Here is a 13394-nt window from a genome sequence, read left to right as displayed (position 1 = left end):
GATAACAAACATGGCGGCGCCGACACGGCAGATTCTGACTGACTTAGATTTTTACTTTGAAACAGCAACAGCTCTGGATTAGATGTGTTTAAATTCCAGTTCAATGTGAAGTCATGTACGGTGTGAGCAGTGACGCAGCAGCCAACCACCGTACAGTGTGAGCACACGAGCTTTGACTTGACTTACTTACTTGACATACTTTGTGAGTTGGTGTTAAACACAGACTTCCCCAAAATCGCACAGTGTATTGGAGACTTTAAAGTGAGCGATGGTAGAAAGTTTCTATATGGAGAGAACCCCGACTGTCGCAACCTCCGGTCCCACAGAGGGCACTATGACAGTTCAGATTCCGAAAATAACTGGAGCCCAAAAACATAAAGTTCATGGAGTTTTGAAAAATTGATTTAGTTCCTGTTTTAGTTTTTTTATAGCCTACATAGAGATATATATCTGAGGGAGGATCCCGTCATCAGTCCTAATCTGAACCTTAGCAGGATGCTAGCGATGAAAGACCATTCATCTTTTTATCAATTCACACTAATATATAACAATAAGAATAATAATAATACAAAAACTATGTTATGTAAATGTTCCCATGTACAGTTGACACAAATGGGGAAAATGATCAATTTACACCAAAGCAGTGTTTGTACCAGGCTGTGAACGTGTTTGTTTCTGCTGTAAAGTCGGACATTTTAATGTTGGACAGTTGGAGGTCTGAGGGGACTGACCCACAGTTGGAGCCAAGTTGATGTTTGGCTGTAACTGACAAGCCACTGCTTCAGTTTCTGGTTTAGTCTCTTGGAGATTCTGTGACATCTGTGACGTCTCAGACCTCCAGCAGCAAGATCAGAAAAAACTATGGCTGCTTTCCTTACACAGGAGTTTCTGCAAAGCTTTCACAGTTCGAATTCAAATCTCGTTTCTTTACGGATTTCCTTCAGTTTTTTTAGTTTAAGTTTTTCTTGTAGATGTTGTGATAAGTTAATTAAGAAGAACTGTTTCTTACGTGACGAAACCATGAAGCCTGTGGAGAAGGCTTTGACAGTTTGAACATTTACACTTCCTCCTGAACCCGGCTCTCAGATCCATCATGTCCTCAGACTGAGGAGGTTTGCTGCCGCAGTGAAAGTGAAGTGACAGCTCCAGGTGGCCGTGCAGGGCTTCAGAGAGGACAAGAGGCAGAACAGCAACTGTTGGCCCGACGCCGGCAGATAAATAAAAAAGCAACTGTGAGCTGAGCGGCGCTCATCCAGAGGAACAGAGAACAAGAAGCGATGCTGAGGCAGTTCTAACCTCTGCACTTGTGGTTTGGCAGCGATCGATCGGGCCTGGGTGTTTTTTTTTTTTAATTATCCAGATGTCACCATGAATATTTCAACTTTTGAGCCACATGGATCTCAGTGATGTCATGGGCGGAGGGATTAATCTGCATGAAAGGCAAACTCACATCAGTGTCATGCTACTGAAAAAATCCTGCAAGTAACTCATTAACACTGACAAGGATGCATGTGGTTAGGGTTTGTTTCCCTTGACTGTGCTGTTGTTTACATTGGTAATGAAACAGACCATTAGATGTACCATGTGCTGTGAAATTGGGCATTTTGAGGAGGCCTCTGGAGAGTTTTGATAAGAGCACTTAAAGCAGCAAGTTAAGCTCAGTGCATTCTGGAAAATGAAAAACATCAAATCTACTTCACCTTTTTGGTGGATCAGAGCTGGAAGATTTGATTTGAACTCTTCTTTTGTCTCTCTTTTCGTTTGCGGTGTTTTGTCAAACGCTGCTGGCTGTGCCGCGTCACTGTGTGAGAAACGTCCTGTTAATACACTCAACTCGATTCCCCTGTTATTTTTATCTAAAACCTCGGTAAAGCTGAGTGTGTGTGTGTGTGTGAGAGAGAGAGAGAGAGAGAGAGAGAGAGCTGGGTGAATCCAGTCAGAACGGTGTAACACACAGAGATCATGTTTTACTCATCGTTTACGTTTACTCTGAGAGTGTCTTCACTCATTTCCACGTACTGCTCGCAACATGTGTTCATACATAATCCTACAAATGACATACCTTCACATGTTACATGTGTGCACTAATGTTACAGCTGATGGTTTCAGCCATGCTGACATTAGCTAACAGCAGCTAAATGACCAACCAGACAACATAAACATATATTTTATGCGCTCATTTCTTCATATTCTTCACATTTGATACCTTCAATAACAGCCTCAGGGTTTTACGTGTAGCTGCAGACAGCGTGGCTGCTGGTCATGTGTGAGTCCATCAGCCTTCTTAGTGTGCTTTTTTATTTTTTACAGAATCTTGCTCGTGCAAAAGTATAATTTTCTCACATGCTGCTTTTAAATACCATCAGAAAGTCACAAACTCTGTTCTGTTTTTTACAATATTATGAACTAGTTGTACTAGTAGATGTTTTTATTGGAATTGTTAGGGCAGACTTTCTGCACTGATGAATCTGTGCTCTGCTGTTTATTCGTTTTTGAGTTTTTTTTTTCCTCGAGTTGCAGTGGATGTTAATATGTCCTGAAAGTGAGCCGGTGTAGTCGTTGAGTCACCTACTTTGTAAGAGCGATTGACAGCTGCTGGTTTTGACGCTCTTATCACGTGTGAGCGACATAAACGGCTTGACGCTCAAACTCTGACACGTTTTATTTGAACTGGGCATCACAGGGTGAAGCAGCTGGGTGACGTGCAGCCCAGGGGTTAGGTCGGCGGGCGGGCAGGGAGGGAGTGAGTGAGCGGGGAGCTCGGGGGGTAGCTGTGGTAGTTGTTGCCCCCCTGTTTCCACACACACACATTTTACCCCCCTCCAGATGCCCCACGTTGACAGAGGCCCCCGCCATGGGCCGCAGCAGGACACTTGGCACTGACGTGAGCTGTCGGTTCTCCCCGAGGCCGGAGCGTGCCAGGCGACAGCTGCAGGGCTCAGGGTCTCTACGCATAACAACCCCCTCCTCCCAAAAACATCCCAGTCACCCCATGAACCCCTCCACAACACTCCATCCACGCCAGGCCACGCGGGGCAACGTACTCCTCAATACGACCATTGTTGTGCTGCGGGTTGGCTAAGCCCAGCATATCAGAGGGATGAAACCCTCTCCACACACACACACACACACACACTGAGTCCTGACCATGAGTGTGGTGGTGGTGTGTTAACACGGCCGAGGATGATGGACTGGACTTTGATAGCGCAGCAGCTGTTTGCTGTGTAGAAGCACAGGAGAGAAATCCACACAAGAATCAGCAGAACAGAAAGGAGGCTGTGGAGGAGTGTTCGGGTTTAGTCTGATTGTAAGTTGTAAGTTTGATTAAAGTTTAGATCTCATCTGCTTCCAACCTGACGAGCCCTCTGAGACGTTTTGTGTCTCTGGTTGTTGCTTCAGTTTGTTTTGTGAACCATTCAAATAAAACTCTGTTACGTAACCTTACTGATCAGTGTTTGCTGAAAGCTCCTGCATATGCAGGAAGGCAGTTATATAACCAGCATATATCTATGGACATTGCTTGACCTCTGACCCCAGGGTGGGTGTCAAGAGGAGCCTGATGACGCTCTGGCTCAGCATACCGTGCTACATGTCACATAACTCAGGTGTCTCAGCCTTGTACATCTGTTGCATGGGGGGCAGACAGGGCAGTAATGTAATAACTTATTATTTTTAACCCTTAAAATTAAAATAAAAACCCTTTGTGTAAACACGCTTTGAAAAATGAACTGCTCAGTTTGTAGTTGAGGTTTTGTGTGGAGAACACCTCCCTTTGACCGGCTCAAGCTGCAGTTCCTCCAGCGTCCTCTTGACATTGGCTCCAAAGTTAGTTGTTAAAATGTTAAAATGTCCCCCTTCACAGTCTGTCCTTGTTCTTATTGTCTAGGACAACGCAGAGCTTTGAAAACCTACGTCATGGAGGGTTTGTCCATCTGTATTTACAGTCTGAACAGCACTGGTCAACCTGTGTGTGTGTGTGTGTGTCAGTGAAGCACTCTAACTGTCTGATTTACTCTCTGCTCTGACACTGAGACCACACTGTTACCAGATCCTCCATGACACCGCAAGAACCTGGAACCCACCTCATCAGCACCTAACAACACACACACACACACACACACACACACACACACAGACACACACACACAAACAGTTCTGAGAAGCCTCAGTGAAAAATGTGCTGCTGTGAGGATTCAGTCAGCGGTTGAAGGAACGCCTGAACTTAATGACCAGGGTCATAAAAATGATGAAGGCAGTGAGTGTTAAAACCTGATCCATCGACTCACCACTTAACTTTTATATTTATTATTATTATCTGCCGCTCTGGTCAGTGGGAGGCCTCTGGAGAATTCAAGTATGCTCATCACACAAATTCATAAAAGTAAAGCAAGAAATGATACAGCAAACGACAAACTGCTGATCCACACCATCCATATAAAGGCTGTGACCATCCCGGATAGCCGCTAACGTCCGTTTACATTATGGATGGAGGAAGGGGATCAATTGATGTGATTTGAGATGTTAAAAGGTGAGCTGCTGCACTTTTAAAGGTTTAAGGCTAACCCAGACCACATGTACATTTCAGTTAGAGAGAAGCTTTGTTAATAAGGAGTCACTGATCTTAATTCTATCATGTTCCCAAAATGATTGATTACTTGATGGATTTAAGATCATAATCTGATCAATGTTCACAGTATTTTAAATTATAACTGGTATTACTGTGACCAGGTTAACATGAGATTTTTCGATTCATATAATGTGCCCAGTGTCTCTATTGCAGAGTTTGTCCACTAGGTGGCACCGATGAGCTTGTTTATCTCATCCTGTGAGCTTCAGCTGTGTAAACAACAGTAAATGGACACCATGTGCAGTCTGATTGTTTGATTATTGTCCATGATTAATCAGAATCAGAATCCCAGGGGGACATTATCTGGTGTAATTCAGTCAGTGTAACATTTGGACATTTTTATGGACAGACCAGTGGAAAATGTCCAGACCAGACCAACAGTTACAAACTTCCATTCATAGACTCATGGCTGCAGCTACAGAGCAGATAATGAGGGTTTAGATGTCGCTTCTTGTTTCAGCGTGGCACAAAAAAAGCTCAAAGAAATGATCGTCCCAGTTTAGTGTGGAAGAACTTGTCTGTCCTGACCTGAAGGTCACCTGACGCCTGACCTCATCACCCTTCATCAGAATTTTAGAATGACAAATGGGCTGGACAGGAACCAGAAACATGGAGGCCTGATGGTTGTTGCTTACTTTTATCCCTTTTAGTCCTTGGGCCAGACGAGATTCCAAAGGCAAAGACACATGTCTGGAGTCAACATTTTGGTATGATGACTCTGTTGAAGTCACAGCTACGTTATTGCTATCAGCTGGTAAACTGCAAATTAAAGGCTACTCTGGCTACAGCATCTTTGCCAATATTTTTCAGGTTGTGGTTTTCTTTGACAAGTTTATTGTCAAATTTATTATATGTAACTAGATGTAGTATAACATTAGTTAACTTATTATTACTTAATACTTTTTAATATTTTAATACCGTTTGATATTGTACTGCACACACCTTTAAATTTTCATTCCATGTATTTCTTAACTTGCTTCTGTTATTCTTCAGTTTTATTCATCATATGCGTCACTGTGTACGTTGCACCATCGGACACTAGAGGGAGCTGTTGGCTCATTCTTCAGGGGTTTTCATGCGTTTAAAATACACAGGAACATGTGTGCTATGAAGTTGTCTCTTATTTTCATTCTTTATGATCTCAGAGAGTTACATGATTAGGATTTGATTGATGAGCTGAAGAGCTCAAGTGAATGAACAGATAAGAGTCAGGAAGGCAGATTGTTCGGACACAGCGGTGAAGGATCAGATCTTCTCTGACTCTCTGATCTATTGATTACTCTGTAGTTATTCCTGTGCCTCTGATCAATATTTAATGTGTGTCTGATCTGTGAAACTCCCAATCAGGTCTGTCTTATTTCTACACCTGAGCACCTGCTGCTAGTGGATTAGCATTGATATGAACGGTGATGGTGCAGAGATGGAGGTCCAACATTAGATGCTCACATTACAGACACTTCCTCTTCATTTAATATCAAAAGAAGGAGCTGAGGCTCTCGGTTTACTGGTTGATCTGTGTTCCCACCTTCACATATGACCACAAGCTGTGGTTAATGAAAGAAAGAAAGGTTTTAGATATAAGCCATGTCCTCCACAGGGTGGCTGGTCTCTCCCTTGAGCCTAGGTGAGGAGCTTGGTCATGTACAGTCACTGCTCCTCCACTTTGAGAGGACCTAGTTGAGGATGTAGCCTGGGGGCCTCCCTAGTGAGGTGGAAGAGTTGGAGGAGAGGGAGGTCAGGCTGCCGCCCCGATAACCTGACCCCAGATAAGCAGGAGAAGAAGGATGGATGGATGGAAGTGTCACTTTATTCATGTGTCCCACCAATCACCTTATGATGTTATATAATTGTTAAATGTATTACGTGGAGTTGATGTGGGTCAGACTGGATCTTGGGTAGTGTGTCAGTAGCATGCTTGTGTGTTTGCCATCAGGTGCTCTAACTGGCGTCGAGTCTGCAGTGCCGCCACAGGGTCGGTGAAGTGTAACACTTTGCTTAGTTATTACAGTGATTAATCAGCTTGTTGTCTCTATGTGTGTGTGTGTCTGTGTGTGTGTGTGTGTCAGTGTATTTGTGTCGAGGCATCATGTCTCTGGTAGCTGGTATCTCTCTCGCTCTCTCTTTCTCTCTCCCTCTCTCTCTGAGCAGCCAAAGTGAACCTCGGGCTTTTTTCTTTTCCGGCAGCTCTGATTGGTTGCAGGAGAGTCTGTCTCCAGAAATTGCTCTAATCCTCTTAGATAAAACGGAGCCCTCATCCAATCCCTTGTTTCAATCCCTCCCCACCCTCCCCCTCGGCTCTCTGCCCCCCCCCCCCCCCCCCCCCCTCTCTCTACCATGAGGAAGAGGAGTTTTAATCCAAGTGGATTATGTCGCAAATTGGGCGACAGTGAAGGCGAGCGGTTGCAAAATCTGCTTCAGACTGCCGGCTTTTTGTCGGAGAAATGAACCCACTTACTGAGGAGAACCCAGGGGAACCTTCACCGTCCAGTGTTTCCTCTCTGATGGAATTCTAACTTTGTTCTTTACCTGCCTCTTTAAGGATCTTTTGGAAGTTTCCTAGAGGAGCATGAGATTGTGAGACGGGGAAGCAGAGAGAAGATGCCGGCAGCAGGACAGTTTTATTTAGCCATGTTGGAGACCATTCAGGGTCAGGAGACCACCAACAGAAGCTTTACCATTTTCTGTCTTTAGCCAACATGAGAAAACCATTTCCTTCAAACTCTTTATCATCGTCTTGATCTGTCAGAGACGGTCTCAGTTTAGTTTTAGAGTGCACGTGTGAGGTGTGAAGGAAGCAGGATGGAGGGCAGAACACCGGGAGCGAGGAGCCTCCTGAGGATTCTGACATTTCTCTGCCTCTGGGTCACAGCTCAGGCACAGATGAAGATCCCACCAGAAACGTAAGTGTTTGTGCGTGAGAGGATTTAATGTGGAGCTCCATCAGGTTCATCACACGAGTGCGAGCATCAGCTTTCTTTTTGTCCTTTTTAAAATAATCTGCGCTTGTAATGAAGCTCCATAACGAAGCACATGTGGATGCAGAGCTCGTAGTGCTGATTGGACTTGTTCCAGATATAGATAGAGGCTGTGTTTTCATGGAGATCCTGAGGGAATCACTGTGTGTCAGCAGGCTGAGTTTCTCCCTGAGGACTCACCGACATCTGCTCTGATTTTGTCTGAGAGCCAGAATGAGTAGCCGGATGCATCCAGGTGTTTCCAGTCATCTCACAGTGGTTTAAATTTTAACCTCCAACCGCCATCATGTCTGCCAGTAGCCAGAATGTGTTGGCCACTTGTTGTGTTAAAGTGTTAAAGTTTTTCCTTTACACCTGTGTCCTCAGTGACTTTTATGTAAATGAGTAATGCGTGATGCGTCGCTGTTGCTCGGTCCGCTTGGTCTCGTCGTTGTCTCTCATTAAAACATGAGCCTGTCAGCCAGCCGTTAGCAGCGGCTGCAGTCCTGCATGACTCCCTCCTCATCACCATCTGTGAGCCAGCATGGCCGACACGCCCCCTCAGCCTCGGTCACCTTCTATTCTGACCCACATTCGCCACTCAGCTGGCTGCCGCAGGGCTGGACAGAGACCACCAAATCACCTGGATACAAACACCACCTAAACCCCTGCAAATGCTGAAGAGGGATGAAGAGGTGGAAACATCTGGTTCTCATAGACCTCCATCTTAAAATGTCCAACTTTATAGTGAAATAAACATGTTCACAGCCTGAAAACACATCTGCTTTAGGAAGGCTAAAGCCACTCAAATCAAATTTTCTTCTACTACTTCTTTTTTGTGTAGTCTGTCTGGATACACAGATCCTGTGAACATAATTCAGATACGTAACTAATTTATCTGATTTTAGATCAGAAGAGTACCTGAAGTATCTTAAGACTGTCATTGTGGGTCACCGTCTGTACTGCTGACCGTTTGACCTTATCTTTGTCGAGATGCCGTCTGTGTTTGCGGTCACGGATCATCCTCAGCACAGAGGATCAGCTGATTAGATTTTGGAGGTGATCTCAATGGAGGATTTATTTGTTTGTTTTGGGCTGTTTTATTTGGAATCAGTGACAGTGTCAGGGAAACACTGCAGGCGGGTGGAGATGCTGTCCAGAGGAACTGCAGACTTGGCAGCAATTTGTTGGATGTCGGTTGGAGGAAAGCCAGCGAAAGGCTGGAAACTACATGTGTGTGGAGCTGTGTAGATTTAACTCGGCTTCTTCCCTCACAAGGACCTGACACTGTTGAATTAGTACATGAAAGTCTCCATCACCTGTTTATTACTGAAGGATGGATTCTGATTAAGATTAAGAAACCTTTATTAGTCCCACAATGGGGAAATTGCATATGATGTTTCCTGAACAAAGGGAGAGACGTGTTTTTATTGTCCACTTTTAACTGGAGTACTGGCAACAAGGATGGAAAGGATGGGTGAGAATGTCAACAAATAGACGCAGACAGAGACTAGTGCAATTCAGGTAAAAGAACAAGAAAGGGACGTGAAACACCAAATGTTATAGCCATCGAAATAAAACAGGAAATGGCCAGTCTGATGGGGAGGAAAAAGTATTCAGTGGAGGGATAATGTGACATTTTCTATTATTGACTTTTAATACTTAGAACAAATAATTAAAGGAACCTAAGTAGCCAGTAGATTAAGTCATAATAAAGATAATTATTAAATAAATGTGGTAAAATCTGCCACAATGCATTTTTAAATGTACAGTGACTGTGTGTGAGTGTGTGTGTGTTGAACTGAGGATTAAAGTCCAGAACAGATGGACCAATAAACTCCTCCATTCCTCAACACTTGCTGAGTAAGTTTACACACACACTCATGATGTGTATGATTATTTTGTGATTTATTTTTGGACCTTTGTCATTCTGCTGCTCAGCCGTTGAACTCCGGGGGCCTGACCGTTTGTTAACCGATCAATGACTCGATTGAAAATCACCTGGCAACATCTCTGATGTTTATCTGTAAAAATATAAACTCTCAGTGAGTCTCTAAAGCTCCTTGCATTTTAACCAGCTGTGGAAGAAGTGTGTCTGTGTGTGTCTGTCTGTGTGTGTGTGTGTGTGATTTCAGCTCTGGCTTGTCGTTGTATTGTTGTGTTGAGTTGAGCAGACACCTGCAGCTCTCCGCTCTGACCCAGATGAAGAACAGATTATCTAAATCTCTTTCATCACTGTCATATTTAAGGGGCCTTTTTCTGCCGTAACAGACCACTGCTGAGCAGAGCGTTGCCATGACGATGCATCCGACAAACGCAGCAGAGAGCTTCGCTGGCAGCATGTGTACTGGGATGACATCAGTGCCACGGTTTTACCTCTTCCTGTCAGCTCTGTTGTGACCCTCTCTGAGTACTGACTGCTCTCTCACAGCTGTTATAGACCATGGACAAACCTTCCATGTCCTCTCCCACAGGTTTACCTTAAACCAGAGTCCACTGAACTCCAGAGAATAATTGACCTTCTTCCTGTGAACTGAGACTGGCTCCACTGAATATCCAGGTGAACTGGATTTAAGGGTCACTGTGACCTCACACAGACCGCCTTCTGGCCATAAATTGACCACACTTCAATCTAAACAGTGGACTTCACTGTGGCGCCGTAACATGACACACACACACACACACACACAGACACACTGAGTCTATGGATGTAACTGTTTGGCAGAGGCTGTGTTTTTTCAGAAACATGTCTCTGAATAAATGGAAGGAATAAAGCAGGCCACCAAGAGCAAACGAATGCTGCTGCACTGTTGTCATGGCAACGTTTGCACATTAAAACTAGCACTTACAGGACTGGAAGGAAGTCAGACGGGCAGTGGTGGTGACAGCTGAAAGTACTCACAGATAAAGTGCGGTATGAAACGCACAGTGTGTGTGTGTGAGCTTATAGAATGAGACGCTGTAGGTGGTGATCACCCCCCTTCCTGGTGAGTGTGAGCTCAGTTCAACACGACATATTGAAGAAGGGACACCTCCGAGTGAATTCAAAAGGAGATGCCAGGCCGGTGACAGAGAGAGAGGAGTTCCCAAAAACAGAGGAGATGTGTGTATGTTTGTTTATGCTTCTCTGTGCATCACTCAACAGTTGTGTGTTGTTTCTGTTTTTCAGGGTGCAGCAGTGGGCGTCGGTGTTCTCTGTTGAGCTCAGAGAGCTCACAACCAGATACTCCGGCTCTCTGCTACTGCAGAAGGTAAATAAAAGTCCTGAGATCTGATGCACTGTGAGGATAAAATGATCATTTTACATGAAACTGGCCCAGCAGACCCGATGAACTGGGAGCACACAGGGAGTGTTTCAGTGTGTGTTTGAACCTGCCTTTCTGCATCAGTGAGTGTGTTTATCAACACATACACACACACGCGCACACACACTCTCAGGGATCATGGTAATGCCCAGATTGAGGACCGAGCCCTCTTTACCGGCGTCAGGATTTGTGGCCTGTTCTGATTTTAGACATTCATCCATTCATCTGTCAGATTTAGATTTGTCAGAGCAGTCTGCAGTTTGTCTGCTTCCAAACACACCACAGCCTCCTGTGGTCAGACAAATAAACAACACCACCTCTGTGGTGAACTAACATGACTGTGCGTCATCTTTCTGGTCGTTATAACCTTTTTTTTAAGCTGTCAGACTTTCTAATGGTCCTTGAATGCATCATATATCGGCATACATTTCCTTCAGATAATCTAAGATTAAAATGTTTAATCCAAACTACTTTTGCAGGTTTTCTACAGCTCATGTGGTTTGTAGAGGCTGTAAAGTGGTTATTACCTATCTATAACAACATTTCAGACCTGTGAATAAAACGCCCTGCAGGTTATCGGAGAAGTGTAAACATTTTGTGGTGAATTATCCCTTTAAAGAAGCGTGTGTCAGGACTGCTTGTTGTACAGTAGTGTGCTGATGTCTAGGTGTTACTGAGACATTGGTTGAGTTTGGCTGTGCTCATGTATGTGCTTGTGTTTGTGTGCTGCTTGGACTAATTGGAATTACACATGACTTAATCAACTGATTCAGAGTGTAAATAACCAGACTGGGCCTCAGCTGGCTGATCCATGTACCTGATCCAGAGAAAGTGACCTGATTACCTCAGATATCCTCCCACTAAACAAACACACACAGTGAATCCCACAATCATCTGACAGAAGAGAAAACACTTCAGTGCATCATCACGTGCTCATGTAAAGGCTTTGATGGTTGAAGGTGTTGCTCTGCTGTTTATATTGAGTCATTCAGTTGCTGTGTGTGTGTCACCGTCTTTTCATTTCAGAAACTGAAGGATGTGGAGTCCATCGTTAAGATCGTGGAGGTGGACGGAAGCAACCTGGTGAAGGAATACTCTGATGAAATCGAGCGAATGTTGGGAAGCAAGATGAAATCAGTAAAGGTGAGGATCGAAAAATCTGGACTGGCAGCTTCTCATTCAACATCTGAGGCTACGATCAGACTGCAGGCTAAAGTGACCTAATCTGATTTTTTTGCATGAACGTGACCTTTATCTGATATTGTCATGACAGTCTGAACAGCTCAATTCTGCACCTCACACACATCTCTGTACTGACGTTGCAGCTGCTGCTCTCTTCCTTCTCAGCCTTCTTCTTAATATTATTTGGTTGTAATTATGTCGGCTATGATCGGACATGAACATAATCAAAGCCGCACAAGCACAACATTGTGTGACGTTGTGTCCTCTTCTGCGCTTCAGGTCACTTCAGGGCCGCAGTCCGTTCACACAGGAGAGGGGTAGCATCAAACACCAAAAAATCGGATTTCACCAAAAACATCAGAATTGAGCATTAAGGCCAGCATCCAGCACGACTATGACACCTCATAGGATAACATTATGGATCTGAAACTACATCACTTATTTCAAAACTTCTTAACACATTTTGCAGAATAATTTTTGCATTTTAGGTGTGCTTTGAAAGCATTTGTCCAATCAGATGCTGTCAGGCAGAGTGTGTATGCTGCTTGGGTCTTTGTCGGTCTGTCAGCCATGATTTGACCTTCAGCTAGACACCAAGTGTTAACATTGTAGTTCACCCTGCAGCCTCTCAGGGCTCTAGGGTGGGTAAATACCCGAAGCTTTACAGCAGAAATATGTTTACAGCTTTGTTGCGGCCCAAATTACTGCATGGGGGACGGATTTTATTAACACACTCGTTTTATTTATATTATGGCTGTGGCCGCTCTGAGAACAGACGTGGGTCGACTCAGCGCCATCTTCCTTCTCCTGCCTCAGCTTCACTCGCGCTCCACCTCTTTGCCTGTATTTGGAGTTAAGGTGGACTGATGCTGCCAACATGCTTGACAGTCAGAGACTGAAACAGCGCCTCTGACACCTACGGGTGATGTCAAAGTCACTTGGCCCATGGTTATATACCGTCTCTGTTGTCAAGTGTCCTTCGCCCATCTTGTCCTAAAACCTAAAACATCACAACACAAACACTCATCCAGACAAGAAGGCTACTAGCTTAGCATGAATACTCAAGTGTTTTATTTTTTGTCTCTCTGTGCTTCTGTGTCCGTCTGTCCAGTTTTTTTTTATTCCTTCTTCTTTTCTGTCTCTCGTCAGAGATTAGCAGAGTCGGCAGAGGACGCTGACCTGTACCACGAGTTCAATGCTACATTACAGGTTAGTGCTGAATTCATCGCATTTATCAGTCCGAGCAGGTGCCTCCCTCGCCACCCTGTTAACATCCTGAGCAGTTATTTTGTGTTAATTGTTTCCAGCATAACTCAAGCTTTAGCT

At 44.4% G+C, this 13394-nt stretch overlaps 1 protein-coding gene and 1 long non-coding RNA gene across 5 annotated transcripts in view; one reads left to right on the top strand and one right to left on the bottom strand.

Annotated features, from left to right (window-relative positions):
* The window catches only part of LOC114451345 (voltage-dependent calcium channel subunit alpha-2/delta-4-like), a 63172-nt gene that overhangs the window by 17982 nt on the left and 31796 nt on the right, over positions 1-13394 (top strand). Inside the window, exons 1-5 of one of the 4 annotated variants that reach the window (XM_028429871.1) lie at positions 7492-7527; positions 9853-10684; positions 10751-10832; positions 11913-12029; positions 13218-13277. In XM_028429871.1, coding sequence (XP_028285672.1) covers positions 10683-10684; positions 10751-10832; positions 11913-12029; positions 13218-13277 — 261 coding nt within the window. In that variant the 5' untranslated portion in view covers positions 7492-7527; positions 9853-10682. Of the gene's footprint in view, positions 1-5719; positions 7528-8392; positions 10685-10750; positions 10833-11912; positions 12030-13217; positions 13278-13394 lie in introns of those variants that run through there. The other 3 variants (XM_028429870.1, XM_028429872.1, XM_028429873.1) reach the window with 3 other exon arrangements.
* LOC114451348 (uncharacterized) lies at positions 1332-1880 on the bottom strand. The gene is made up of 2 exons (XR_003672196.1): positions 1701-1880; positions 1332-1429 (listed from the first exon to the last, which is right to left on the bottom strand). It is a non-coding gene; the product is annotated as an uncharacterized LOC114451348 (long non-coding RNA).

Source organism: Parambassis ranga, chromosome 19 (genome assembly GCF_900634625.1).
Source record: "Parambassis ranga chromosome 19, fParRan2.1, whole genome shotgun sequence".
NCBI lineage: Eukaryota > Metazoa > Chordata > Actinopteri > Ambassidae > Parambassis > Parambassis ranga.
Note: the sequence above shows the minus strand (reverse complement) of the source record. Positions and strands in the feature narration are given on the sequence as shown.